The sequence below is a fragment of the Colius striatus genome, chromosome 26, assembly GCF_028858725.1.
Source record: "Colius striatus isolate bColStr4 chromosome 26, bColStr4.1.hap1, whole genome shotgun sequence".
In the NCBI taxonomy this organism is placed as follows: Eukaryota; Metazoa; Chordata; class Aves; order Coliiformes; family Coliidae; genus Colius; species Colius striatus.
Window position 1 is genome coordinate 1,474,620 of NC_084784.1, and position 27,988 is coordinate 1,502,607.

Below are 27,988 nucleotides of genomic sequence, written 5' to 3' on the forward strand. Positions count from 1 at the left end.
TCTCTTGGTCTGAGTGTCCCATGGGGGAAAAAATACCCTGACCCAGAGCTGTGGCCACCCCATGGGTGTCATCCCCAAAGCAATTATCCCTCCTGTCATCCCCAAAGCAAAGAAATTACCCCTCCTGTCATCCCCAAAGCAAAGAAGTTACCCCTCCTGTCATCCCCAAAGCAAAGAAGTTACCCCTCCTGTCATCCCCAAAGCAATTATCCCTCTTGTCATCCCCAAAGCAAAGAAGTTACCCCTCCTGTCATCCCCAAAGCAAAGAAGTTACCCCTCCTGTCATCCCCAAAGCAATTATCCCTCTTGTCATCCCCAAAGCAAAGAAGTTACCCCTCCTGTCATCCCCAAAGCAAGGAAATGATGATGAATGGCCTTGGGGGACAAAACCAGGCTTGGATCACAAGTGGTGTCAGTCCAGCTGATGAGCTGTAACCCAAAGCCACAAGCAACTGCTTGGCTACCCCAGATGCTTCTTGTACATTTTTACTCTTGCTGTCTTTTTCCCCTCAGTGTTTTTTTAACTCAAACCAAAGGTGCTTGCAAGGGCAGCCCAGCAGGCAGAGGAATCATTCCTCCATGCAAGATGCACCATGGCAATCCAGGGCTGCCTCACCTGAAAGGAGGCAACCAACAGGTCACTCCCTTTGGCCCAAGGAACAGAGGAAAACAGACCCAGCAAACAACAACAACAACTCCTCTTGCTCGAGGCAGAAGCTGGAAAAAGCACAAGGGTGCTTTTTTTTTTGCAACAGCTTCACTTTAAAACAAGAGCTTGTAATGATTCATAATGACCCATCCAACCAGGAGCACCAGTGACCCACCCTCAGCTTTTGCATCTGCTAACAAGCTTAAAAGCACCAGTGAGGGGAAGAGTTTAGCCACAACCAGCTTGAAGGAGGCAGATAGGGTATTGCTGTTAGGGGAGCAGTTGTCTCTGCAGAAGGTAAGTGCCTTTTCTTCCCTTCTCAGTCAAATCAGAGTGATGAAAGTTGGCTGCAGGCATCCAAAAGTCTGATTTTTTTCATCAGCTGAAGGGTGGGGGTTGGCATTTTACTGCCACTAATTTGCTGAGGCAGCCAGCAAAAAGATGCACAACTCTCATTCATCTCTCTCATTCATCAGCTCTTCTGGCAGCTGCTTTTCTGGGCAGCTCATCATCGACTCATAGAGTGGTGGGGGTTGGAAGGGACCTTTAGAGATCATTTGGTCCAATTCCCCTGCAGAAGCAGGTCCCACCTGGTCAGGAAACTTCTCCATCACTCATGAAGCTCAAGATAGAAATACCATTCCTAGAGAGAAAGGGGGAGCTTTGTGATGAAGTTTATTGCAGGGAGTTATGCCTGTAGATCATAGAAACCACTCCTGGGGCTGCACATCTGCATCTGAGCAACAGCAGGCATGTGAAGGTGACTGTGAAGATGTGACTTTTCACAGGCACCCATCAAAATGCTGCTGAGACCCCTGGGAAGGAGGTTGTCTCATACTGGATTTGTCCTGGGCTACCTTACCAGGGCTTCCACGGGGGCTCAGGGGGTCTGTGGAGATTGCAGCTATAATTCTATCTCAGCTTTTGCCTTCTCCAGAAAGACAAATGCAGCTCAGGTGCTGGCTGTACCTCTCCGGGCTGGTGGTGGCTGTGCTGATCCCAGCAGGGTGGCAGATGGGCCCCAAGGACTTGGATGACTCGTCCAGGTACAGGGTGTTGGTGGGCAGGAGCTGTGGGAGCTGCTCAGCCCACGCTGCTGCTGCTGCTTCCCAGCCCCAGGGCCATGGCAATGGATCTGTTTCTGTTCTATTTATCTGGACAAGCTCCTTCCTGGCTCCCTACCAGCCCACACAGGGCCACTCAGCTGTGTCAGCCCAGGGGGAGGCTGCAGAGCCAGGATGGGGTGATGCTTTGGGCAGGAGGCTGAAAGCTGCCCCATGGGAGGAAAATCCTTGGGGGAATCTTCTGAAGGGGTGAACTTGTGTAAGGGGACACCCCAACACCAGCTCTCCATCCTGGAGCTGGAGGAAGCTGATCTAAACCTTGTGGTTGGCCCCACATTCCCTCCCAGGGTGGATGGAGGGATAAACCTGCCACCTCCAAGATACAGGGCAAATCATATGGGGTCAGATATTGCACATATCTGATGTCAGGAGCAATCCTGGGCAGGCTTGAAGCTGAGGATTGTCTTTCTGGATTATCATGGCTTTTCTGGAGGATGCTCCATGCAATGAAGTGCTTTAGAGGGGCCTCATGCAGGGAGGGTGCAGGGTCCTTGTGCATGGAACAGGGTTTTCATCCCCCACCTTCCTCTCCTGGCCAGGTGGCAGCCATATGAACCACAGGGCACCCCAAGCTTCGGCTCCAACATCAAAAGGCACTCAGAAGGCACCTTCACCAGTGATTTCACTCGCTACCTGGACAAGATGAAGGCCAAGGACTTTGTGCACTGGCTCATCAATGCCAAGAGGTACAGGGGAAAAGGGGAGATGGGGACAAGGCCACGATGGGAGATAACCTCCCACTGCACCACGAGCTCTCATCCCCATCCATAATGCAGTTCAAGCTTCCTCCCAGGTGTTTTCTTACTTTCAGCAGCTCCACAAAGAGTCACCTGAAGAAGGAGCAACCCCACAGCATCCCCTTCCCAGCCTCATTCCCAAACAGCAACTGCAGTGAATCAAATATAGAACAGAGAGTGAATAACTGTAAAATGCAGCCACAAACCAGTGTGTGTGGTGTGCAAAGGCAGAGCACAGCTCCCTGGGCTTGCTGCAGCCACCCTCTGCCCTCTATCTGCAACAAGACAAGGGAGATCCAGCTCTTTGGGGCAGGGTTTCAATAGCTGATGATGAGATGCAGCTGTTCTGTTCCCACCCTGCTTTGTTCTGAGGTTTCACTCCAGTTCAGGTGGTGGGATCATTTGCATTTCCAGAGCGTGGTGATTGTGTTTCAGTCTCGTGGCTGGTGCTTTGCAAATGGGAAGGATCCCCACAGCTGTTCCAAAGCTGCTGAACTGATTTCAAAGCTGTTTCTATTCCATTAAGGTGTTTGGTTTTTATCTTTAAGGTACAATTGAATGACAAATCAAGGCATTGGCTCTCCAGCACCCACAGCCTGGACTGTTGGACCCCTGACCCCATGCTCCACAGAAGGATTTCTCCATCACACACAGCCACGTTTAACCCCTTCAGCATCTTCCAGCCACCTTCCTCCTGAAGCTTCACCTGCAGATCAGCCTCCCTTCAAACCTGCCTTTCCCCAGCTTCAGTTTCTCTGTAACCACTGCAGATCCTGTGGCTTTCCTTAAATCCTAATAAAACCTTTGCTGAATCAGGTTCCAGCTGTTTCCAACCCTCTGAGCATCCCCCTGGGACCCCACGTGCTGCCAGCCCTGGAGGGGGGTTGAGCCTCTGACCTCTGCTTGGCTCAAGTGCCAAGTGCTCAAGTGTTTATCTCAGTTCCTTGAGCTTTAGGTGAAAGGACAAGCAGGATTCATGCAGCTGCCTGACCCCCAGACCTGTGCCAGAGGGGAGCAAAAGAAGTTAGTGAAAGTATCTAAAAGATAACAAAAAGCAGCTTGGGTTTCATTTAGTGCTGATTGGAATTGAATTGGAATTGATCAGGGAACCACCCAACCCTAAAAAAGACTTGGGGAGGAGCTGCTGGTTCTAGATGGGGTGATTTCTATCTTGTACCAGCACCTTGGTCACCCCAAATCCTATTTCTGAAGCCCCTGCACACCCCAGAGTCTGTCAGAGGTGACACTGTCACCTCCCTCCTGCCACCCAGAGCTCGGTGCAGTCACCTGCAGACACAAACCAGTCAAACATCTTTTTCAGGAAGAAAAAATACTAAAATGGCCTTAAAAAGAAAGCCTAAAAATAAACCAGTAAACTTTACAAAACCCAAACGGTTTTAGGTTAAAAACAACCACCCCCCCAACCCCACTCACTTCAAATCTGTCCCCACTCAGCTGGTTCTTCACCCAAACCTCAGGGAGATGGGTTGTCCCCAATTTGCCCACTCCCCCATCACCTGCAGCTCCCACTTAAACATCTCCAAAGATGCCTCCAACACCAATCCAACCTTCCAAGGGCACCAGAGCAGCACAGTGAGACAAATGAGGCTCTGTGCTGCCAGGCAGTGAGATCTCAACCAGCTTGAGAGTTGGGCAGAGAGGTTCAGCAGAGGCCAGGGCAGAGTCCTGCAGCTGGGGAGGAACCAGCCCAGCACCAGCCCAGGCTGGGGGTGACCTGCTGGAGAGCAGCTGTGGGACAGGGCCCTGGCAGTGCTGGGGGGCAGCAAAGGGAACGTGGGGCAGCACCGTGGGCTGGTGGGCAAGGAGCCAATGGCAGCCTGGGGGGCATGAAGAGAGTGTGGGCAGCAGGGCCAGGGAGGTTGTGCTGCCCCTCTGCTGTGCCAGAGCTGGGGAGGCCTCAGCTGGAGTCCTGGGGCCAGTGCTGGGCTCCCCAGCTGCAGAGAGACAGGGAAGTGCTGCAGAGAGGCCAGGGCAGGGCCAGCAAGATGCTGAGGGATGGAACGTGTGTGTGAGGAGGAAAGGCTGCAGCCCTGGGGCTGTTCAGCCTGGGGAACAGAAGCCTGAGCTCAGGGGCAACTCAGCAACACTTTTAAGTATCTCCCCAGCTCCAGAGGGACAGGGAACTGCTGCAGAGGCCAGGGCAGGGACACCAAGATGATCAGGGCACTGGAGCATCTTCCTTATGAGGAAAGGCTGCAGGACCTGGGGCTGTTCAGCCTGGGGAACAGAAGCCTGAGCTCAGGGGGATCCCATCAGTGCTGCTCAGTCCCTAAAGGAGGATGGATGGGGCCAGGCTTTGTGCTGGGGTGGCCAGTGGCAGGACAAGGGGTGATGGGCACAGGCTGGGACACAGCAAGTGCCCCTGGCCCAGGAGGAGCAAGTCCTTTGGTGCTGAGCTGAGGGAGCCCTGGCCCAGGCTGCCCAGGGAGGGTGTGGAGGCTCCTTCTCAGGAGGTTCCCAACCCCCCCTGGACACGTTCCTGTGCCCCCTGAGCCAGGGGAAGCTGCTGGAGCAGGGGCTGGGGCTGCAGCAGCTCTGCAGGGCCCTTCCCACCCCACCATTGTGTGATTCTTATTTTTCCTGTGAAGTCCAGAAGGATCAGACATCCTCAGCTCAGGTGGGTGAGACCCAGCAGCAGCTTCAGGGACAGGACCCACAGGATGGTGACAGCTTCTTGTGCTGTTTGATTTCCACAAGTCAATCCTATTAAAACCAAAACAAGGCAAAACAAACCAAATCCCAAACACACACACACACACAAAGTGAGAAACGACACGGATTCACTCGCTGCTCTTTGGTTTTTTTCCTCCCCTGGGTTTTATTTACCACACAGAGTGTTTCCAAACTAGAGCATCTCTTACAATAAAATAAATAGATCTCAGCATCTCTGAAACAAAAATAATCTCTGTATTTCTCCACACAGCACACTGGGGAAAGGGGGGAAAGAAAACCATTGTCAACAAATCATAACGTGCCAGCACCTTTTGATGTCTTTTTTTTATCCCCCTTCTTATGGGTTCCCATTCCCTTCATTTTAAGAAACCTTTTGGAGGGGCCCACAGGCAATCTGGGAGCTGTTTTAAGGCACCAGACACAAGGAAAACACCCAGCACCCATCTCACCTTGATGGGACAGGGGTTTTGTCACTGGTAACTTCAAGGATATGATTGTTTCAGTCCTAAAGTGACTCCAGGAACACCTTGGAGAGGGTTTTTTCCCTTTCTACCCAGCATATGTTTTGTCTGCACAGGGAAATATTGAATCCCCCCCATAACAAAGGGGTTGTGGATGGTTTTTAAAGGGGGGGCAGCAGCCACAGTGCCAGGACCCACGAGTGGCCTCAGGTGAGGTCAGAGTCACCTCATTAGACAAGACCTCAGCTTCCATTTGCTTCACAACACAATTAGAGAAAGAAAAACAAAGGGTAGCCCTGCAAAGAGCCAAACCTAAGGCTGAAAAGGAGGAGAGGGCTGGGCTGGGGCATGCCAAGGGAGCTGCTTTGCTTCTTAACTAAGGAAATGCCACAGAAGCTGCCAAGTCTGAGGCCTCCGTGTTCCTTCTGGGGTGGGTTTGGTTCTAAGCTGGAGAGATCTGTGCTGAAAATCATCTCAGCCCCTGGCCCAGGTGTGTGCCAGGAGGGAGCAGAGTCCAGTCTGGCTCTCACTTCTTGGAGAGGAAAATAGAGAACACGAGCATTTTCCTGGATTTGGAGCCAAATGATGCCACTGGGGCAGGAGCAGGGTTGGTACCACGACACCCAGCTCGGGCTTCGTGCTCAGAATCCATGGGAATTGAAGTTTAGCTTCCAAACAGGGGGTTGATCAGGTCCTGCACCAGGACCTTCACCCTCTGGGGAGGGAGAAGCATGTGGAAAAGGCTACTTAAAGACAAGGAGCAAGTGCTTTGGTGCTGAGCTGAGGGAGCCCTGGCCCAGGCTGCCCAGGGAGGGTGTGGAGGCTCCTTCTCAGGAGGTTCCCAACCCCCCCTGGACACGTTCCTGTGCCCCCTGAGCCAGGGGAAGCTGCTGGAGCAGGGGCTGGGGCTGGAGCAGCTCTGCAGGGCCATTCCAGCCCCCATCATTTGGGGATTCTGTGGTGAGCACAAGCCCTGTGCTGGGAGCCAGACCCAGGCCAGCAGCAGGTGAACCCAGGCTTTGCACCTTTGCACCTTTCATCTCTACCAAGCCTTTGCTTTTCCTCCTTTATTTGAAGGGTCAAACAGAGTGAGGGAGCCCTGGCCCAGGCTGCCCAGGGAGGCTGTGGAGGCTCCTTCCTTGGAGCTCTTCAACACCCACCTGGACACGTTCCTGTGTGACCTGATCTAGGTGACCCTGCTTCTGCAGGGAGGTTGCACTGGATGAGCTCTAAAGCTCCCTCCCAACCCTCACCCTTCTGTGATTCTGTAAACCAGCCTCCTCACCCTCTGACACTCATTGTGCCACGCTGCCAACCTCCACTTTGCTAACCCCATCCCCCAAAAGCCACAGAGTGTGGCCCTGCTTGGCAATACTCCACCTTCATCCTCACACAGGGAGCTTATACTTTCTTTTCCCCACCTATTCACAAGGAGAAATGACTTTTCCTTGTCATTTGAGGGTGGTTTGATGCCCAACAGAGTTCCCACAGTGAGTGCTGATGGCACAAGGGTTCAGGCACAGGCTGTGGACACCAAGAGTCTGGAACACAGGCTAAGCCCACAGCAAGGTGAGAGACTTGCAAGGGGACCTTTCCCTCTGGGTTGTCCTCTCCTTCCAGGCTCCATGGCCATGACACCACAGCCCAATGACTCCCCAGAGTGTGAGGAGAGCACAAGAACCATCTCTGCTCCACAACTGTTTCCTGCAGAGGGGCAGGGGAAGGGACAAGGAAAAGGCATCTTCCAGCTTTCCTCCTGACTCATCTCACCCTGTGAGAGAGGAGGCTTTGCAAGGAGAAGGTGAAGAAAAAGCTACACAGAGCCCTGGGGAGGTAAAAGGAAGGGAAGTAGAGGAACAATGGATGTGGCAGCCCAAGAGGATGGAGCCCCAGGTCTCACCTGGCTGCTCCTGTAACCTCATGGTGTATCCAAGGTCTTTGATTCTAAGTGCTTCCTCAGATCAAGTTTAATGCCAGGGGACAAGAAGGAGCCATTTCTGCAGCTTCCAAGCTGATGGCAGAGCCAAAGCAAAACAAGAGCCCCAAAAGCAATATAAACCTGGAGCACAGGGAGCACATACTTCTCCTTCACCCAACACTCACTCTCCATGCTGCCCTGGCATGGAAGGCAGCCCTCTGGTACCAGTAAGAGACACAAGAGTGAATTAAAAGCCAGGACCCCAAACCAAAGTCCTGGTTGTGATGAGGAAGATGGAGATTGCATCAAATATAACAGAAAATTGGTTTGAACATTCAGAGTTTATATTTGGGTGGGGGAAAGAAGAAGAAAAAAGGGAAAGGAGAGGAGGAACTGGATATTAAAAAATGCTAAAGCAGGGGCAGCCCCTCTACCACTACAGAACTGCAACAACACACACACGAACACACGGAGCTGAAGGACACCGAGCTCAGCCCAGCTGAGAGAGAGCACACCTCAGTCTGTGGGGCTGGAGACACAGGAGGCCTGAAGCACAGTGAGGGTGGCTGACAACACCTGCCTGGCTGCCACAGGCATCCTCCAAAGTGAAAGCAACACAGCTCCTTCCTGCATCTGCCTTGGCACATCCCTGAGTCACCGTCAAAGTCAAGGTCCCCTGGAAAGTGAGAAGAGACAGGGAGGGTGCATGGTCAGTGGGAGATGGGCTGTGTGCTGCCCTGAGTCATGGAGCCACAGCAGCTGGGATCATAGAATCATGGGATCATGGAATGCTGGGGTTGGGAGGGAGCTTTAGAGCTCATCCAGTGCAACCCCTTGCAGAAGCAGCTCCCACCTAGGTCAGGTCACACAGGAACGTGTCCAGGGGGGTGTTGAAGAGCTCCAAGGAAGGAGCCTCCACACCCTCCCTGGGCAGCCTGGGCCAGGGCTCCCTCACTCAAACAGGGAAAGAGTTTCTCCTTATGTTTAAGTGCAACTGGTTGTGTTCCAGCTTCATCCCATCACCCCTTGTCCTGTTGCTAAATACAACAAGTGCTGCCCCAACCTCCTGACACCCACCAGTGAGATATTGGTAAAGATGAATGAGCTCCCCCCTCGTCTCCTCTGCTCCAGACTCAACAGCCCCAGGTCCTGCAGCCTTTCCTCATAAGGAAGATGCTCCAGTGCCCTGATCATCTTGGTGGCCCTGCCCTGGCCTCTCTGCAGCACTTCCCTGTCTCTCTGGAGCTGGGGAGATACTTAAAGGTGTTGCTGAGGTCCCCCTGAGCTCAGGCTTCTGTTCCCCAGGCTGAACAGCCCCAGGGCTGCAGCCTTTCCTCCTCACACACATGTTCCATCCCTCAGCATCTTGCTGGCCCTGCCCTGGCCTCTCTGCAGCACTTCCCTGTCTCTCTGCAGCTGGGGAGCCCAGCACTGGCCCCAGGACTCCAGCTGAGGCCTCCCCAGCTCTGGCAGAGCAGAGGGGCAGCACAACCTCCCTGGCCCTGCTGCCCACACTCTGCTTGAAAAGACCTTTAAGATCCTCAAGTACAACCACTAACCTCACACTGCCAAACCCATCACTAAACTAAACCACATCCCTCAGCACCTCAGCTGTGCATCTTTCCAGGCCACACCTTGACTGTCATGTTCAATTCTGGGCCCCTCACTCACTGCCACAGGGACACTGAGGGGCTGCAGCGTGGCCAGAGCTGGGCACAGAGCTGGGGAAGGGGCTGGAGCACAAGGGGCTGGGGAGGGGCTGAGGGAATGGGGGTGTTGAGGCTGGAGAAGAGGCTGAGGGGAGCCAGGAGCCCTCTCTGACACTCCCTGACAGGAGGCTGCAGGGAGCTGGGGTCAGTCTCTTTTCTCCAGTAATGAATGACAGGACATGAGGAAACAGGCTCAGGTTGCACCAGGAGAGGTTGAGATTGGACATTAGGCAGAACCTTTTTCCCAAGGGGGCTGTTAAGCATTGGAACAGGCTGCCCAGGGAGGTGGTGGAGTCCCCATCCCTGGAGATTCAGCCCAGTCCAGAGGCTCCCTTGACAGAGAGAAGGTGCTTCACCTCCAGTTCCCAGTCCCTGTTGCCAGGACATCCTGCCTGTGTGGCACCAGGAGTTGCTGCAGGCACAAGCTGCTGCTTGAGGGGAGCACAGGCACGTTCACATGCAGCCCTTTACCTCTTCCCTCCCTGCAGTCAGAGTGTTTCTGTGTTCATAGCCACAGCCTTCCATACGGTTGGTTTCGATGTTCCCTCTGAGATATTACTCTTGGAAGGATCAGTCCTGCAATAAATATTTCACATGGCAATCCCAGTTAGGGACACAGATGCCACCCACAGGCATCAGCACCAGCAAGAGGAACAGAGGAACCCGAGAACCAAACCTCAGGAGGTTTTGCAGGGTGAGAAGTTTCAGGAGGCCAAACCGAGAGCTGCAGAGCAACAGCTCCATGCAATAGCTCTGCCTCATGTTTAGCCCTGGATTGGGCTCCTGGAGCACTGCTGGTAAAGGTCATGCCTGCAGCTCCTGATTTTTAAGTACAAGGATCTCCAGTTACCATAAAGTCACTGATGATGCAAGTTTTTGGGGTGCAGCCACTCTGTGGTCAGAGCTCTGCGATCATCTCCTGCAGCCCTGCCCAGGGCAACTGCTGGGTTCTGTGGGATGCTTCACAGACATGGAAATGGAGAAAACTGTGCCAAACACCTTCAGACTAATCTTGACAGGGGTCCCAGAGCTTGGTGGGACTTTACCTGTCACTGCTTTGCTTCGGGCCATCCACATCGCTGCTCCTCCCTGGTTTCAGCTGAACTGAATTTGCAGCAGCAGCAGCTTCCATCATCTCCTGGGACTCCTGCAGGGACAAATCCAGCCTTTGATCAAAGCACCCAGCAGAAATGTGGCATGCTGCCCTCTCCTGACCTGCAGCAACTTTAGCTGCAGTGCAGCAGGGTGAAGACCTTGCACTCCAAACATTTTGGGGCAGGGTGGTTAAAAACACCATTATGAGCAAATCTTCCCCTAATCCTCATTATAAATGGGTAATTTCTACATTTATACCCCTATTCAAGTACCAAGCTTATTGCTGATGTAGGAAAAAAAGGTTATGATGTGGGATCCAGCCTATTTCAACCTGTTTCAGCCAAGCTCTGATCTTCCCCCACCATTTCAAGACAATTTCTGATGGGAATAAGCAATCTGACAGCCCAAGGGAGATGCCCAGTCCCAAGCATCAAGGAAGGGTTACCTCTTCTTCTTTGGCTTCATTTTTGGCATCATCTGGCTTCTTGTTGTTCTTATCCTTGCTTTCTGGCATAAGGTCATCCAGGAAGCTGAGATCTCGCTTTGAGAAGCAGAAATCCATCACTTTCCGGACAAAAACCAGAGCCAAAACCTTCACGGAGAAGAGGGAAGATGTGGTGAGGCCAGAACTGATGCTACATCTCACTCCAACACTGCAAAGGTGCCACTGCCAAGCAACATCAGCTCTTACCATCATGGGAAAGATGATGGCAGCCCGGGTCACCTTGATGGCCCAGAGCAGGAGGAGGCAGATGAGCTGGATCAGGGTGAAGAGATGAACCTTTCTCAGGGGGACGTGCCGCAGGTAGATCAAATCCGGCTGGTGCTTGGCCGGCATGAAAAACAGCTTCAAGCGATCAAAGAACTGCAAAAGGAAGGTGAAAAGTTGCCACCTGGGGACTGTGGAAGGTATCTTGAGAAGGGGAGAGTTTCCAGGGTGTCCCACCATCTTCCTCCTGGGAGCTGCACCCATTTGCCCTTCGCTCCATCCAGCTTTCCCAGGGGAGCTGCCCACCAAGATGCAACGATTCCATGTTATGCACATCAGCATGTCTTGGCCCACTCAACTCCAGCCTCCAGCAAGGACTTTCCCAGTGATAGGACAAGGGGTGATGGGCACAGGCTGGGACACAGCAAGTGCCCCTGGCCCAGGAGGAGCAAGTCCTTTGGTGCTGAGCTGAGGGAGCCCTGGCCCAGGCTGCCCAGGGAGGGTGTGGAGGCTCCTTCTCAGGAGGTTCCCAACCCCCCCTGGACACGTTCCTGTGCCCCCTGAGCCAGGGGAAGCTGCTGGAGCAGGGGCTGGGGCTGGAGCAGCTCTGCAGGGCCTTTCCCACCCCTCACCACTCAGGGATATGTGTGCCCTTGTGGGCAAGGAGCCAACAGCAGCCTGGGGGGCATGAAGAGAGTGTGGGCAGCAGGGCCAGGGAGGTTGTGCTGCCCCTCTGCTCTGCCAGAGCTGGGGAGGCCTCAGCTGGAGTCCTGGGGCCAGTGCTGGGCTCCCCAGCTGCAGAGAGACAGGGAAGTGCTGCAGAGAGGCCAGGGCAGGGCCAGCAAGATGCTGAGGGATGGAACATGTGTGTGAGGAGGAAAGGCTGCAGCCCTGGGGCTGTTCAGCCTGGGGAACAGAAGCCTGAGCTCAGGGGCAACTCAGCAACACCTTTAAGTATCTCCCCAGCTCCAGAGGGACAGGGAACTGCTGCAGAGGCCAGTGCAGGGACACCGAGATGATCAGGGCACTGGAGCATCTTCCTTATGAGGAAAGGCTGCAGGACCTGGGGCTGTTCAGCCTGGGGAACAGAAGCCTGAGCTCAGGGGGATCTCATCAGTGCTGCTCAGTCCCTAAACGAGGATGGATGGGGCCAGGCTTTGTGCTGGGGTGGCCAGTGGCAGGACAAGGGGTGATGGGCACAGGCTGGGACACAGCAAGTGCCCCTGGCCCAGGAGGAGCAAGTCCTTTGGTGCTGAGCTGAGGGAGCCCTGGCCCAGGCTGCCCAGGGAGGGTGTGGAGGCTCCTTCTCAGGAGGTTCCCAACCCCCCCTGGACACGTTCCTGTGCCCCCTGAGCCAGGGGAAGCTGCTGGAGCAGGGGCTGGGGCTGCAGCAGCTCTGCAGGGCCCTTCCAATTCCCACCACATAACCAAACCCTGCCCTGCTCTGAACAGTGGAACAGAGCGCGCTGAATCTGCCTGGTCCTCTCAGCCCTCGATTCCTCCTTGTCCCTCCACCAATCTTTGCCTTACACCAAATATTTCTCACTGCTTGCTTTCAGAGAGGTTTTTCCCTGTGCCATTGCTTTTTCTCCTGCTTCCACAGAGATGAAATACCAGGAGGCTGACATGCTGCACCCCAAAACAGCCCCTACCTGAATTCCTCCGAGCGACGACACACCCATGTAGAGAAAGACCCCATAAAGCACAGGCATTGGGATAAACTGACCAAAAAAACAGAGAAAGCAATCATTTAGTGTTCCTTTCATTGTGTTTTCAGCCTCTATCAGGCACTGCCTAACATCCCCTAATCATTTCCAGTTTCTGCAGGGGTCGAGACACGTTGGATTTGAACCATTAGAGATTTCGCCCTGGTTGAGTGAGTTAATGCTCTGCTTCAGGCTGAGCTTTGGAGTTACATTTCATCAGCATAATCCTGTTTATCCAGACATGTTGGGAGGAAAATAGGTGATTTCACCCATGCTCCCATCTGCCACGTTCTGTGACGGCAGAGGAACATTGCTACACGTTCTTGTGGGAACATGCAAAGGGAAGATGCTTCCTTGTAGCCTGGAGATGAGATTACTTTGTGGGAGGAACGTGCAAGGAAGCCCATGGGGATGATTTCAGTGTGTTCAGCTACTGGGAATGGCTGTTCTGGGGCATTTGGGGAGGGGGAATTGCAAACAAGTGCTGCCTGCTTGGAAGGGAGCAATGTGCTCGTGTGAATATGTTCAAATCATAACTCATAAACACGGGGGGGCTGGAAGACACCTGAAAATTAAAGCAATTGTCTTGCTTGCTTGGCTCCAGCACACCAAACTGGGGTCTGAAGGGTTGGGAAGCATGGCTGAGGGATGACAGGTTTGGGATGACCCCCTCCTCCACTCCACAACCACTCAGACCTGCAGACAGGGGCTAATTTTTGGCCAACCTCCATAAAGCTCATGGTTGTTGGGGGTTTGTCTTTTTTCTCTTACCTTTAACACAGGAGTGAAGAAGACAGAGCAGCCCATGAGTACAAAGATCATCAAGCCAGTGACCCTTTGCTCTCGTATCCCCAAAAACTTGGGTTGCTCTCCTGGAGCTGAGCGGCCAGACTCGACTTTGAGGCTATTCACATGGGTGATGGAGAGGACAGTTGCAGCCACAAACCAGGGCAGTCCCATCACAGAGCACACTCCAAGCATCACACCCACCACAAAAAGATCCAGGTGGTACCCAGATCCTTTCTGAAAGGAGCAAAAGAAGAAACAGAGCATCCCACAGCATGAGAGTAAGGACAACGCTGCAAGTCAGACTCGAGCCCTGCTGGAACACGAGTCAGCTTCTTGCAGATTTAAAGCAAGAGCTGGGAACAAACAGGGATGTGTCCAGTCTTTGCACAGGCACCTTGCTTGAAAATCTGCCAGGAATTCAGCAAAAGTGGTTTTGGAGAGTTTGGGTGGTATCTCCTTCTCCCCATCCAAAAGTAACTTAGTACACCCCCACGCCTTGCAGGTAAGCTGTGACTCTGTTACCCCTGGCAGCTCATCCAAATGATTCCTTCCCTCAGCTGCTGCTGCCACTTTGGAACAAAAAAGCTCTACTCTGCTGCTCTAAGATTAACTTGCTGCTCTGAAACATGGCTCATCTGAACTCCCCTGTTGCTTGCTCCCTGCACCACCATTCAAACCAGGACAGCATCCTGCCACGCAGCCTGACGTTGTCCCAATCCAACATCTTCCCAAAGCATTTGGAATAGGAGCCTCTCCCCACTCCTTCAGCCCAGGAGCAGGTTGGGGATGGGGTTATGTCCCTTACCTTCAGCTTGTGCTCATTCCTGTTCACGATAACAGAAGTGATCTGCTGGTCCATGAATACCAAGATGGTGCAGAGCAGAGCTGGGATGAGGGCAGCCAACACTGTCCACCAAGGGTTGGGACCTATGGGGTTGATGAACCACCCACGGTCATCTCTGGTAGGCTGCAACAAAGCACATACACCAGGCATCATCACCCAGCCCAGCCACTTCACTGGCTGGCCCCTGCTCTCCCCCTCCATCCCTGTGTCAAAGCATCTCCCAGCCCTGGATTCATTTCACCCTCTCCATGGGGTTCAGCAGTGCCAGTGTCACCCAGAGATGCTTCCACAGCCGTCTTGGACTTGGAGGTGGATGTGCTCACACCACCAGCATCTCCTCTCAATTCAGCCTTGTCCTGCACTGACATCACCCTGTGGCATCTCCAAGGGCTGACAGCAGCTCCACACCACAAACACCCCATTACCTTGAAGACATGGGGGACGTGAAGCTTTGGTGACGGGATCCCAACCACCACATCAATGAGCACCATGATGACGATGGTGAGGAAAACAGCAAAGTCACTCACTGTAGATCGTACCTGGGGAGGGAAACCAGAGCTGAAAGGGGCAAACAGGGCTGTGAGATGAGATGGAAAAGGCTGGTTAACAAAACCCCACCACTCTGAGGACATGAGGCAAATCCCTTGCTGCTGTGTCTGCTCCTGGGAGATCTGGTGTCAGGTAGTTTTCAGAAGTTTAATTAGTTGGAAAAGGGTGATTTTTATTCAAATCTTGGGAAAAAAACAATCAAAAATGAGAGAGGTGTGGCCACCAAAGCCACAACCCACAGCTAAAACAGAAATAAGGCACCCTTTGTTCCTCAAAAGGAAGAAATTGTGTCTTTTTCTATGGCAGCTCCTCATTTGGCTCAACTTTCCCCTCGAGCACAGAAGGTGGGAAAGAAAACAAACCCACCCAAAACTGATTTCCCACTGTCTGAGCAGAACAAAATAAGATGGTTCTGGGGAAGATCACAGGCAGGTGGGAAATGCAACACTCATTTTTCACTCCTGGAGGTGTGTGAGGCACATCCAGGCCTTCAAGGTCAACACTTCTCAGCTTGCCCAAGCGGCAGCAAATAGTGCTGAGGGCTGCAGGAAAGCCATCTTGGGGAATGAGTGTGGAGGCTGCTGCTGGCACCTTCTACCTACCCTGGTTGAGAAGTAACGGCTGGTTTTAAACTGCTTCAACAAGCTTGAGAGGATAAAGGTGGAGAAGAAGAGGATGTAGCACCAGAAGAGGACATTGGGCGTGTAGGGGCCGTCGTGTCCACAGGCAGGTCCTCGGAACTCTCCGTGCCAATACCGACACTCCTGCAGAAACAAGAGTGTCAGGACACAAAGGCACTGCATGTGTGCCAGGGAAAGCCTGGGGAATTTGGGTTTCTTGGAGGATCTTGGTCCAAAGATGATCTTGTGAGTGCAGCTGCTGATACTGAACAAGCAGCAGCAGCTGAGTGACACGTGGAGCTACACGGAGGAGAGTGGAGAGGTGAGATGTGATGGAACACTGCAGCACACATCCTCTGCTTGAATGGCAGGTAACTGTGGCTGAAGAAGACACCAGAGGGGAAGGAAATGCTGGGAACCCTTGGGGATAGAGACAGAGGGAGCAGGGAAGGAGGGCTAAGGCAACCATGGCAGGACAATGAGAGACAAATCACCCCTCCCAGTGGAGAGCTCACAGGACATGACCAAGGGGGAGTGAAGTTGTCCATAAGAGCCTCCCATCCCATCCCATCCCATCCCATCCCATCCCATGCCTGGGCTCTGCTTCCAGCAACGACAGCCCAAGGGGCAGCTCAGACATGCAACTCAGACAGCACTGAGGGACAAACAAGGCCTGGAGTTATGAGGGGAAGGGAGCCAATTACCACCTTCAAGCATAAATTCAAGTCCTCCAACTTCTACAATAACCAAACCTCTCCCTTAACCTCCCACCTGGTCAGAAACATTGACCTGCAGCAAGGTCTGCAGAGGACAGTTGTCACCCATGACGCTGGGGACAAGGTGGAGTCTCATTCCCAGGACAAAGCAGATTAAAACCACACATTAGATTTAAGCAATGTCTCTTCAGAGCAGCACTAGCACAGTCTGAAGCCCATCATCACCAGCAGGGCTCTGAGTTTTGCACCATTCAATGCCACAGACATGGGCACAGTGAGGAAGCAGTGGCTCGGGGCACTTACAGACACAGTGAGGTTTTCCCAGGTGATGCTAGACACATTGATCTTGTTGCTCTCCCAGAAACGTAGGGTTTCATTGCTGGGATGGGTTGGTGCTTCACACTTACAGCTGGGAAGAGACAAACCAAGACACAGGTCAGGGAAATAGAGATGGAAGTGCAGCCTTGAGCTCCTGCCAAGGAGCAGCTCAAGGAGTTTTAGGAGGGGAATAGATAAAAAACCCACTAGTAGACGGTGAGTAAGTCAAGGTTGCTGAGCATGTGCACAGGGTAGGTTTGCTGCAGGTGACTCAGCTTCTCTAGAGCCTCATAGATGAAGATGAAGCAGATGAGGGAGGCAAAGGCCTCCTCGGTGAAGCGGGTGATGTAGCACACCAGGCAGCTGGCGTCCGTGGCCACCAGCACTATGCAGAAGAAGGTGGTCCACAGCCCAATGCACACCCGTAAGGAGAGATAGGAGAGGGTGTACTCCCTAGGAAACCAACATAAAGCACAGGGTGGGAAGGCCAGCAAGAGGTCTGCTTCCTTCTGGGAGCAACTTAGGAGCATGTCAAGGCTGTGGATGGTAAAAGCAGTCTGCAGGTACTGCAGGGTGTGGGACCACAGGAGCAGAGGCCAATTAGTTGCCATTGTTTAACAATTATCTTGTGTTAATGCCTTGGAGGTTAATTGAGGTCAAGTCTCTGTTGTGGAAGATGTTCTCCCACATCATCCCTACACCAAAACCAGCTGGTTTTGTGCCCAATCACCTGGGTGCCAACAAGTTGGGGTCTAATAATAAATTAGCTTGCTCCCAGAGTGATTTCTCTCCTCATCCTTGTGCAGCTCATCTTGGGCATCTACATCTTTGATGTTTCTCCTCCCACTGCTTTGCTTTAACCCCCAAAACCCCAAATGCTCATCTTGGGCATCTACATCTTTGATGTTTCTCCTCCCACTGCTTTGCTTTAACCCCCAAAACCCCCAATGACCCCATCCATCCTTCAGAGACTGAGAGCTCAAGCACCATCACGTTCTACAGCAGCAGTGTGCTGTGATCTAATCTAATCTAACAACTACCACTAAGAAAAATGGAAGAAAAACATGTTTTCTCCATCACTGCCTTCTCTCTTGGTGAGGCATAGCATTGCCCTCATCTCAGACCTTGAACCAACCCCATTCATTTTCTATGGCACTCCCTGGTTCACAGACAAAAAGCTGGACCATGAACCACCACAGACAACACCAGCCCTTGTGATTATGTGAGGAAGGGGCTTGTTCCCCTGAATGAGCATAATTATCTATATGAAATATTGAGCAAGACATGAATAGAGCTGTGAGCAGTGATACAGAGGATCCCCAACCCAGTTTCTGGGGGAGGTGTTAGCTTTTCCATAGGGAACTGGTTCTTCTGCAAGCTCTTGCTGGCAGCCTTACTTGCAGAATTTGTAGAGGATCTTCTCAAACACAAGGACAGGTCCAGTGCTGCCAAGGATGGTGAGAGGTTGGCCAGCAAAGAGGGAATACACCACACCAGTCATGGAGGCACCCAGCAGCGACTCCATAGCACTCTGTCCAGGGAAGAGAGGCAGCAGGGAGTAAAGGAATCATTAGGGAAACACAACAAAAGCAAAATGACCACAGGAAGGACTTTTGGATGAGTTTCATCCCCACCCCCACGCCACACAACAGAGAGGTGCTCACTATGTGGTTGTTGGTTGCCTCCCCCAGCAGCCCTCCAAAAGTGATGACAGGGGACATGCAGGCACAGTAGAGGAAGAGGAAGGATGCCAGGCACTGCAGGGTCAGACCGTCCCGAAAGTCGCTGCAGAACCACGGGGCTTTTCGCTTCACATCCAGGATCAAACCTCCAAAGAGCCTGGGGGAAGGGGGAAAAAACCCACTCCACGCTGTTCTGAAAGACCACACTGAGTTTTCTTTGCCACAGGCCCAGGGGAGCTTTCATTGCTACAAAGAAATGGGCTCCTTCTCCTATTTTAAACCCAGCAGGAACAGAAGCACAGCAACAAAACAGCCTCCAACAGAAAGAAAAGGGACCTGCTCTGAGACCCTGTCCCCTCTTGTTGCAGCAGTCCCTTGCTTTGGGAATCACAGGATGGTGGGGGTTGGAAGAGGTCTTTTAGAGCTCATCCAGTGCAACCCTCCTGCAGAAGCAGCTCCCACCTAGATGAGGTTGAAGAAGCAGAGCTCTGCTTGGAGGTATTTACACATCTGCTTCCATCCCAGACCCAACGATGTGCAACGATGCCACAGCTGAGCCCAGCTGCCCAGGGATCATCAGTAACATAAATCCCCATCACTGAACCAACCAACCCTCAAAACCTGCAGGAAGAGAAGGTGTGTGCTCAGATTTTCAAGGCAAAGAGTGAAAATAACCACCCTAAACTGTTAAAGCTCAGACCTTCCTGTCTGCTTCAGCTCAGGACCACCGTGTTTCTCCACCTTTCTGTGCGAAGCATCGTCACCCTGAGCTCCTGGCATCTTCCTTTTTTCCTGCCAAAATGGAAACACAGGTATGTACTCACAGCCACAGGCTTGGGTTTGTGTCTGGTTCTGGAGATGTGACTGTGCCCAGTGGGGATCTGGCCCTCTCAGCCTGCACCCACCTGTGAAGGGAGGTTTTTGGGGGGCTCGATTCGGATGGATGGATCCCACCCTCCCGGCGGCAGGACCATGACCTGGTCCAGAAACTCATCGATGCCAGACACGAGGTCTTCCCTTTTCCTGGCTTTGTAGGCAACCTCATGAAAAACCTGCCAGTTGGAGACAAGCTGGTGAGAGGACAATCCATCTGAGATGTCCCAGCTGCTGCAACAAGCTCTTGGCCAAGCACAAGATCGTTGGGGTGATGCAAACCATAGAATCATGTTTCATTTAAGCTCATTGAGTCCAACCACTCACCTCACACCCAAATCTACACATGGCCCTAAAATCCACGTGTCTGTGTTGGGGTGAGAATGTGGGGGGAGCTATTTGGAGAGCTGTGAGCAGCTGGGACAGCAAATCCTCTCCCTCCCTCTACTGCAGAGACAGGGAGAGGTGAGGAAAAACACACAATGATCTGGAGATCTCTTGTTGTACCTCATCTGTCATGATAGTGGCCATGGACCTGCCAATCTCATGGTACTGATGGGCTTTTCCTTCTGGTCCAAGCAACACAAACAGGAACCTGGGCAAGAAAAAGAAAATGAGAGAGAAGAACATGCTCAAAGAGCACTCAAGGCAATGGCCAGGATCTTGCAGCCAAGAGCACGGCTTGAAAGGGGACACTGGGGCTCACAGACCCCACAATGAATCTCAAATTGCAGAGTCCACAAATGGTGAGAGTGAGAAGGGCCCTGCAGAGCTGCTCCAGCCCCAGCCCCTGCTCCAGCAGCTTCCCCTGGCTCAGGGGGCACAGGAACATGTCCAGGGGGGTTGGGAACCTCCTGAGAAGGAGCCTCCACACCCTCCCTGGGCAGCCTGGGCCAGGGCTCCCTCAGCTCAGCACCAAAGGACTTGCTCCTCCTGGGCCAGGGGCACTTGCTGTGTCCCAGCCTGTGCCCATCACCCCTTGTCCTGCCACTGGCCACCCCAGCAAGAAAATGTCACCTCAGTCTCCTGACAGACACCCTTTATCAGACTCACAGCATGATGGGGTTGGGAGGGACCTTTAGAGCTCATCCAGTGCAACCCCCTGCAGAAGCAGCTCCCACCTAGATCAGGTCACACAGGAACGTGTCCAGGGGGGTCTTGAAGAGCTCCAAGGAAGGAGCCTCCACACCCTCCCTGGGCAGCCTGGGCCAGGGCTCCCTCACTCAAACAGGGAAAGAGTTTCTCCTTATGTTTAAATGGAACTGTTTGTGTTCCAGCTTCATCCCATCACCCCTTGTCCTGGCACTGGATACAACAGAAAAAACAAGTGCTGCCCCATGCTCCTGACACCCACCAGGGAGATATTTGTAAATATTAGTGAGATCCCCCCTCAGTCTCCTCTTATCTGAACAGCCCCAGGGCTGCAGCCTTTCCTCCTCACACACATGTTCCATCCCTCAGCATCTTGCTGGCCCTGCCCTGGCCTCTCTGCAGCACTTCCCTGTCTCTCTGCAGCTGGGGAGCCCAGCACTGGCCCCAGGACTCCAGCTGAGGCCTCCCCAGCTCTGGCAGAGCAGAGGGGCAGCACAACCTCCCTGGCCCTGCTGCCCACACTCTCTTCATGCCCCCCAGGCTGCCATTGGCTCCTTGCCCACCAGCCCACGTTGCTGCCCCACGTTCCCTTTGCTGCCCCCCAGCACTGCCAGGGCCCTGTCCCACAGCTGCTCTCCAGCAGCTCACCCCCAGCCTGGGCTGGTGCTGGGCTTGTTCCTCCCCAGCTGCAGGACTCTGCCCTTGGTGCCCCTCAGCAGTTTTCTCTCTCAGCTGACCAAAACTAATGGCAATTTTTTAGGCCAACTCTTATTAAAGCTGGCCAATGGGTTTAAAAGTTACAGCAGGGAAGGGAGAAACAAAGGTGAGGAGACATGAACAGGAGAAACATTCCCTTGGGACGCCACACTGATGCCCCCACGTTGCTATTGCTTTGTTCCCTGGGGTTTTGCTTGGTTTGGGGTTTGGGGTGGTTTTTTTCTTGGTAAAGAAAACCTTTGTGCTTTTCATTTGCACCTTGTTGGGATGGGAACTTCGGTCATGCCCGAGAGGTGGACAGCCGGGGTCAGGCGGACGAACGCCACGATGCGCTGGCAAAGGAAATCCAACTCTCCCACGAGCACGTTGGCTGCTTCAGCCCCAGTGGGGATTTTCTTCATGAATTGCAGGTCAGCCTGGGCATGACAAGTGATTTTCAGGCAATTTACCCCCAAAAAAAAACAAAGGCCACACTTCAGCCAAGTTTGCAAGAGACAGTCTGGCCCCAAAGGCATAAGACAGCTTGTGAGCGTCTCACCTTGCTCAAATCCACGGCGCCACTCTCATGGGTCACCCCATTTTTAGCTTCTGCAGTGGTGGGGGAAGGATGAGGGGTGGGTGTCTGGGCTGGTAAGTAAAAGAAAGATACTCAGAAAGATGGTCAAGGAGCAATGGGGATGATTAGAATCATGGAATCACAGCATGGTGGGGTTGGAAGGAACTTTTAGGGATCATCCAGTGCAACCCCCTGTAGAAGCAGCTCCCACCCCTCAGGTCACAAAGGGACATGTCCAGGCAGGTCTTGAAGAGCTCCAAGGAAGGAGCCTCCACACCCTCCCTGGGCAGCCTGGGCCAGGGCTCCCTCACTCAAACAGGGAAAGAGTTTCTCCTTATGTTTAAGTGCAACTGTTTGTGTTCCAGCTTCATCCCATCACCCCTTGTCCTGTTGCTGGATACAATAGAAGAAAGGGATGTCCCAACCTCCTGACACCCACCAGTGAGATATTGGTAAAGATTAATGAGCTGCCCCCTCAGTCTCCTCTGCTCCAGACTCAACAGCCCCAGGTCCTGCAGCCTTTCCTCCTATGAAAGATGCTCCAGTGCCCTCAGCATCTTGCTGGCCCTGCCCTGGCCTCTCTGCAGCACTTCCCTGTCTCTCTGCAGCTGGGGAGCCCAGCACTGGCCCCTGGACTCCAGCTGAGGCCTCCCCAGCTCTGGCAGAGCAGAGGGGCAGCACAACCTCCCTGGCCCTGCTGCCCACACTCTCTTCATGCCCCCCAGGCTGCCATTGGCTTCTTGCCCATGAGCCCATGTTGCTGCTCATGGTCAGCTTATTCTCCCCCAGCACTCCCAGGTCTCTCTCCTGGAGCTGCTCTCCAGCAGGTCACCCCCAGCCTGTGCTGGTGCAGGGGGTTGTTCCTTCCCAGCTGCAGGACTCTGCCCTTGTCCTTGTTGAACCTCAGCAGGTTCCTCTGTGCCCAACTCTCCAGCTGGTTGAGATCCCTCTGACTGGCAGCTCAGCCTCTGGGGAATCAGCCAGATTCTCCTTTGCCAGGACAAGTCTGAGTGGCCAAAGCCCTGCAGAAACCTTCGACTGGTGCCAAACCCTGCAAGAACCCTCACCTGGCTTGTCAAGGTGCACATCTGCCTGTTTCTTGCTCCCATCAGCAAACAAATGGACATTTGGGAGAAGGTTGTTTCGTTTCTTCTCGTTCAGATGGTGATGGTTCTTCAAAAGCACCTCTCGAACCTTCGCCTGCATGTCGCCATCAAACTCATTGGACTGTTTCTGTTGGGCCAGGATCATATCTGGGGGTGGCAAAGGGAAATGAAGCCATCAGAGCAGATCCTCCAGAGTCCCAAGCCCCAAAGCCCCCAGGGAAGGCTGTGACACACGAGCTCAGCTTTGCTTGGAAAGTCATTTGAACACAGTTCAGCCTTTGCAGCAGAAGCAAGAATTTCCTCCTCCTAAAAACCATCCTCAAAGTTGTGACTCATCACCCCACTGATCATTCCCCATTCTAAATAACACCATTTTCTTGCCCATTTTGGCCCTTCTCTCACTCCATACATTTAAGCACATGCTAAGCAACCCTTAGCACAAGCTGTCCCAGAGCCTCCACTGCAATGTGCAGAGCCCAGGGAGAAACGTGCCAAGAATGGCTTTGAGTCCTCCAGCTCTTGAAAGGGCTGAATGCAGATCTGCCAGTGCAAGATAACTTCTCCAATGCTGCTTTTTTAATTAGCCTCAATTATCTTCCCCACAGAAATACACTGTTTGGTCACCTGCCAGGTGAACTCTGCCTTTAAAACTCTTAGATCTTGGATGTTAAGGCAAAAGTGGGGGGGAATGGAGGAAATGGCTTGTAATAAGTAGTACAGTTAATGAGGTTCAGCTCTTATGCACACTCTGTATTACTAAGAGCAGCCTGCTAAGCCCTGACACACAATCCTTTCTGGCTGGAGAATATCCACTGATCACTTCTCTAACCCCACAAGTTGCTTTGGAAAAGATCCCATGTTGGAAGGTCAATGGAATGCTGAGGGGCATGAAGAGAGTGTGGGCAGCAGGGCCAGGGAGCTTGTGCTGCCCCTCTGCTCTGCCAGAGCTGGGGAGGCCTCAGCTGGAGTCCTGGGGCCAGTGCTGGGCTCCCCAGCTGCAGAGAGACAGGGAAGTGCTGCAGAGAGGCCAGGGCAGGGCCAGCAAGATGCTGAGGGATGGAACATGTGTGTGAGGAGGAAAGGCTGCAGCCCTGGGGCTGTTCAGCCTGGGGAACAGAAGCCTGAGCTCAGGGGCATCTCAGCAACACTTTTAAGTATCTCCCCAGCTCCAGAGGGACAGGGAACTGCTGCAGAGGCCAGTGCAGGGACACCAAGATGATCAGGGCACTGGAGCATCTTGCTTATGTGGAAAGGCTGCAGGACCTGGGGCTGCTCAGCCTGGGGAACAGAAGCCTGAGCTCAGGGGGATCTCATCAGTGCTGCTCAGTCCCTAAAGGAGGATGGATGGGGCCAGGCTTTGTGCTGGGTTGGCCAGTGGCAGGACAAGGGGTGATGGGCACAGGCTGGGACACAGCAAGTGCCCCTGGCCCAGGAGGAGCAAGTCCTTTGGTGCTGAGCTGAGGGAGCCCTGGCCCAGGCTGCCCAGGGAGGGTGTGGAGGCTCCTTCTCAGGAGGTTCCCAACCCCCCCTGGACACATTCCTGTGCCCCCTGAGCCAGGGGAAGCTGCTGGAGCAGGGGCTGGGGCTGCAGCAGCTCTGCAGGGCCCTTCCAATTCCCACCCCACCACTCAGGAGTTCTGTGTTTGGAAGAAGAAAAAAGCTGTTGTGACTGTTGCACATCCAGTCTACACCCAAAAATAAGTCATGACTTAAAAACAATGTGGGACATCTAGAAGAGAACCTGCCATTGCGTCAGGGTTTGATTCAGGAGCGAAGGGCACCAGAGCAAAGCAAGCCTAGCTGTTCCCAGAGGGATGCAGCACCCACAGTACCTGCAATCTCTTCAATACTGTTGGCATGAACATCCAGCAGCACTGCTCCCTCAACAATGCACTCCCTCAGCTCAAACAGGCTGTGCAAGGACAGCGTCGCCACGTAGGGCTTGCTCCAGCGTTCACCACCATCTTCCACATCCTCCTCGAACTTCAGCCACCTGCAGACATTGGGTGTGATCAGAAAGGCTGAGGGAGCTGGGGCTTTTATCCTGGAGGAGCCTGAGGGGTCACCTCAGTCATGTTCACAAGGGTCAGGAGGCTGGAGCCAGGCTGTGCTCAGGGATGGCCAATGATGGGACAAGGGGCAACAAGCTGCAACATCAGAGGTTCCAGAGACACACAAGGCAGAATTAGTTCCCTGCTGAGCTGAGGGAGCACTGGCAGGGGCTGCCCAGATGGGCTGTGGAGGCTCCTGCTCTGGAGACATCCCAACCCCACCTTGGCCTCATTCCTGTGCCTCCTGACCATGAGGAACCTGCTTGAGGGGGCTGGAGGAGCTCTGGAGGTTCCTTCCCACCCCCATCACTGTGTGATTCTCTGGTTGCACTGGCACAGGAGGAGAAACTCCTGGCAGGGGCTGCCCAGATGGGCTGTGGAGGCTCCTGCTCTGGAGACATCCCAACCCCAGCTGGATGAGTCCCTGTGTGCCCTGCTCTGGGTGCTGCTGCTCTGGCAGGGGGCTGCACTGGCTGAGCTTCCCAGCTCCCTTCCAGCCCTTCAGATTCTGTGGCTCTGTGAAGACAACCCCAGCTCTCCAACCCCTTTGACAGAGCTACAGGGTGGCAAGAGGAGAGGGCTCCTGGCATCAGCAACTGCAGTTGCTTTGTGATCCAGTCAGTGTAAAGCAGCACCCACAGGGTCTCATCTCCCACTGCAGCCAAGAGCAGGCATGCATTTACCTTGCTGATTCCTTCCACTCGGTACCTTTGTCCTCTTTCACACAGATCTCATCCAGCTCAGTGAACAAGTCATGGGGGGTGTGCTCCACATCCACATCAGAATTGATGATGTTCTGCACCTTCTTGGATGGGGTGCCTGGAAGCAGGAGACAAAGCTCCATCCTGTGACCATGCTTCAGTGTCACATGTAACACCACAGGCTGGGGCAGAGGGGCTGGAGCATGGAGGGAAAGGGCCTGGGGTTTGGTGCCAGGGGGTGAACAGCAGCCAGCAGCGTGCCCAGGGGGGCAAGAAGGCCAAGGGCAGCCTGGCTGGGCTCAGCAGTGGGGTGGCAGCAGGAGCAGGGCAGGGATTGTCCCCCGTGCTGGGCCCTGGGGAGGCTGCAGCTCCAGGGCTGTGTCAGTGCTGGGCCCCTCACTCACTGCCACAGGGACACTGAGGGGCTGCAGCGTGGCCACAGCCCCTGGGACGTGGGTTTGAGGGGAAAAGTGGGGTTTTGGGGAACTTGTGAGGGGGAAAGGTGAGTTTTGGGGGAGTTCTGAGGGAGAAAGTGGGGTTGGGGTGGAGTTTGGAGGGAAAAAGGGGGAGTTTGGGGGGTTTGGAAGGAGAAAGGGGGTTTGGAGTGAACTTGGGAAAAGTGAGGTTTGGGGCAGTTTTGAGGGGAAAAAGGGTGTTTTGGTGAACTGAGGGGAAAAAGTTGAGTTTTGAGGGAGAAAGTGGGGTTTTGGGAGAGTTTTGAGGGAAAATGTGAGGTTTTAGTGACCTTCTGAGGGGAGAGGTGGCGGCCTGGAGGGGAGGCTGAGGGAGAAAGTGGTGTTGGGGTGGAGTTTGGAGGGAAAAGGGGGTGTTTGGGGGGGTTGGAAGGAAAAAGGGGGTTTGGAGTGAACTTCTGAGGCAAAAAGTGAGGTTTGGGGCAGTTTTGAGGGGAAAAAGGGTGTTTTGGTGAACTTCTGAGGGGAAAAGTTGGGTTTTTGTGAAGCTTTGAGGGAGAAAGTGGGGTTTTGTTGGAATGCTGAGGGAAAATGTGGAGGTTTGGCAGAGTTTCGAGGTAAAAAGGGGATTTTAGGGAACTTCTGAGGGAAAAGTTGGGGTTTGGTGGGGTTTTGAGGGAAAACTCAGGGGTTTGGGTGGGTTGGAGGGAAAAAGGGTTGTGGTGTACTTCTGACAGGAAAAAAGTGAGGTTTGGAGGGAGAAGATGGGGTTTTGGTGGTCATCTGGGGGAAAAAGTTGAGATTTCATGGATTTTTGAGGGAAAAAGTGTGTTTTTGATGGTGAACTCCCTGCCAGGAGGCTGCAGGGAGCTGGGGTCAGTCTCTGCTCCTGAGGGGCAGCACAAGAGGAAAGGGGCTGGAGCTGCCCCAGGGGAGGTTGAGGCTGGAGCTGAGGCAGAACTGTTTCCCTGAGAGGGGTGTCAGCCCCTGTGCCAGGCTGCCCAGGGAGCTGGGGCAGTGCCCAGCCCTGGAGGGACCCCAAAGCCGTGGGGTGAGGTGCTGAGGGGTCAGTGCTGGGCTGGGCAGGGTGAGGGCAGGGCTGGGGCTGCAGCAGCTTCAGGGGCTTTTCTAAACAAAACAATTGCATGATTCTACATCCAAAAAGGCCATTTGGCTCAGCACCAGTTCAGCCATAAAATCAAGGCTGTCCCCTCTCTCCTAGGCCTGTCCAGGCTCACACAGAGCCACAGAGAAGGAGACACATCTATTCCATCTTCCCTTCCTCACATCTCCTCCACAGCCAGCATCCCTCTGAGGAAAACGAGCCTCAAGTTCCCATTCACTCAACTGCCTTTAACAAAACAGAGACCCCCACATTGCCTGGGACACAGAAGCCTTGGAAGCAGCACAGTGGCACTTACAGTGGTGTCCCTGCTGTGCTGGCACAGGACTCTTCTTGCGGTCCCGTCTGCGGTGCTTCTGGCTGTGGGGCCGGTGGTGCCGGTGGCTCGGCCTCACCAGGGGCATCCGCACGTCCACGTACAGGGTCCGGTGGCCTGGGGCAGAGCAGCCTGATGTCAGCCAGGAGAAACTACCTGTCCTCATCTGGTATTCACCAGACCTCCTGGTGTGACCATGAGCCAGCAATGTCAGTGTCAATGGTACCCTGGGCTGGGGCAGAAGGGCTGTGGGTAGGGCAGAGAGGTTCTGCTGCCCCTCTGCTCTGCCCTGGTGACACCACATCTGGGATATTGTGTCCAGGTCCCTGCAGAAGGACAGGGAGCTGCTGGAGAGAGCTCAGCACAGGGCACAGAGATGCTGGAGTGGAGCATCTGCCTTGTGCTGAAAGGCTGAGGGAGCTGGGGCTCTGCAGCTTGGAGAAGAGGAGCCTGAGGGCTGAGCTCAGTCATGTTCACAAGTGGCAGGAGGCTGGAGCCAGGCTGTGCTCAGGGATGGCCAATGATGGGACAAGGGGCAACGGGCACAAGCTGCAGCATCAGAGGTTCCAGAGACACACAAGGCAGAATTTGTTCCCTGCTGAGGTGAGGGAGCACTGGCAGGGGCTGCCCAGATGGGCTGTGGAGGCTCCTGCTCTGGAGACATCCCAACCCCAGCTGGATGAGTCCCTGTGTGCCCTGCTCTGGGTGCTGCTGCTCTGG

The 27,988-nt window shown here is 53.8% G+C and overlaps 2 protein-coding genes across 2 annotated transcripts in view; one reads left to right on the forward strand and one right to left on the reverse strand.

Moving 5' to 3' along the window:
* The first annotated feature begins 1,594 nt into the window (after positions 1-1,594).
* LOC104553193 (pro-glucagon-like) lies at positions 1,595-2,544 on the forward strand. The gene is made up of 2 exons (XM_010195746.1): positions 1,595-1,695; positions 2,313-2,544. The coding sequence occupies exons 1-2, from the start codon at positions 1,595-1,597 to the stop codon at positions 2,542-2,544; spliced, it is 333 nt and encodes a 110-aa protein (XP_010194048.1).
* Positions 2,545-5,392: 2,848 nt separating this feature from the next.
* The window catches only part of SLC4A8 (solute carrier family 4 member 8), a 30,884-nt gene continuing 8,288 nt past the window's right edge, over positions 5,393-27,988 (reverse strand). The window contains exons 3-25 of the mRNA XM_062015356.1: positions 27,251-27,385; positions 25,399-25,534; positions 24,497-24,657; positions 22,626-22,811; positions 21,541-21,629; positions 21,261-21,418; positions 19,701-19,788; positions 19,226-19,372; positions 19,021-19,112; positions 18,303-18,477; positions 18,036-18,169; positions 16,846-17,091; positions 16,624-16,729; positions 15,587-15,748; positions 14,861-14,974; positions 14,397-14,558; positions 13,574-13,825; positions 12,749-12,817; positions 11,079-11,252; positions 10,833-10,979; positions 10,339-10,439; positions 9,764-9,868; positions 5,393-8,259 (exon numbers count right to left, since the gene is read on the reverse strand). Coding sequence (XP_061871340.1) covers positions 9,781-9,868; positions 10,339-10,439; positions 10,833-10,979; positions 11,079-11,252; positions 12,749-12,817; positions 13,574-13,825; positions 14,397-14,558; positions 14,861-14,974; positions 15,587-15,748; positions 16,624-16,729; positions 16,846-17,091; positions 18,036-18,169; positions 18,303-18,477; positions 19,021-19,112; positions 19,226-19,372; positions 19,701-19,788; positions 21,261-21,418; positions 21,541-21,629; positions 22,626-22,811; positions 24,497-24,657; positions 25,399-25,534; positions 27,251-27,385 — 3,122 coding nt within the window. The 3' untranslated portion in view covers positions 5,393-8,259; positions 9,764-9,780. The remainder of the gene's footprint in view (positions 8,260-9,763; positions 9,869-10,338; positions 10,440-10,832; positions 10,980-11,078; positions 11,253-12,748; positions 12,818-13,573; positions 13,826-14,396; positions 14,559-14,860; positions 14,975-15,586; positions 15,749-16,623; positions 16,730-16,845; positions 17,092-18,035; positions 18,170-18,302; positions 18,478-19,020; positions 19,113-19,225; positions 19,373-19,700; positions 19,789-21,260; positions 21,419-21,540; positions 21,630-22,625; positions 22,812-24,496; positions 24,658-25,398; positions 25,535-27,250; positions 27,386-27,988) is intronic.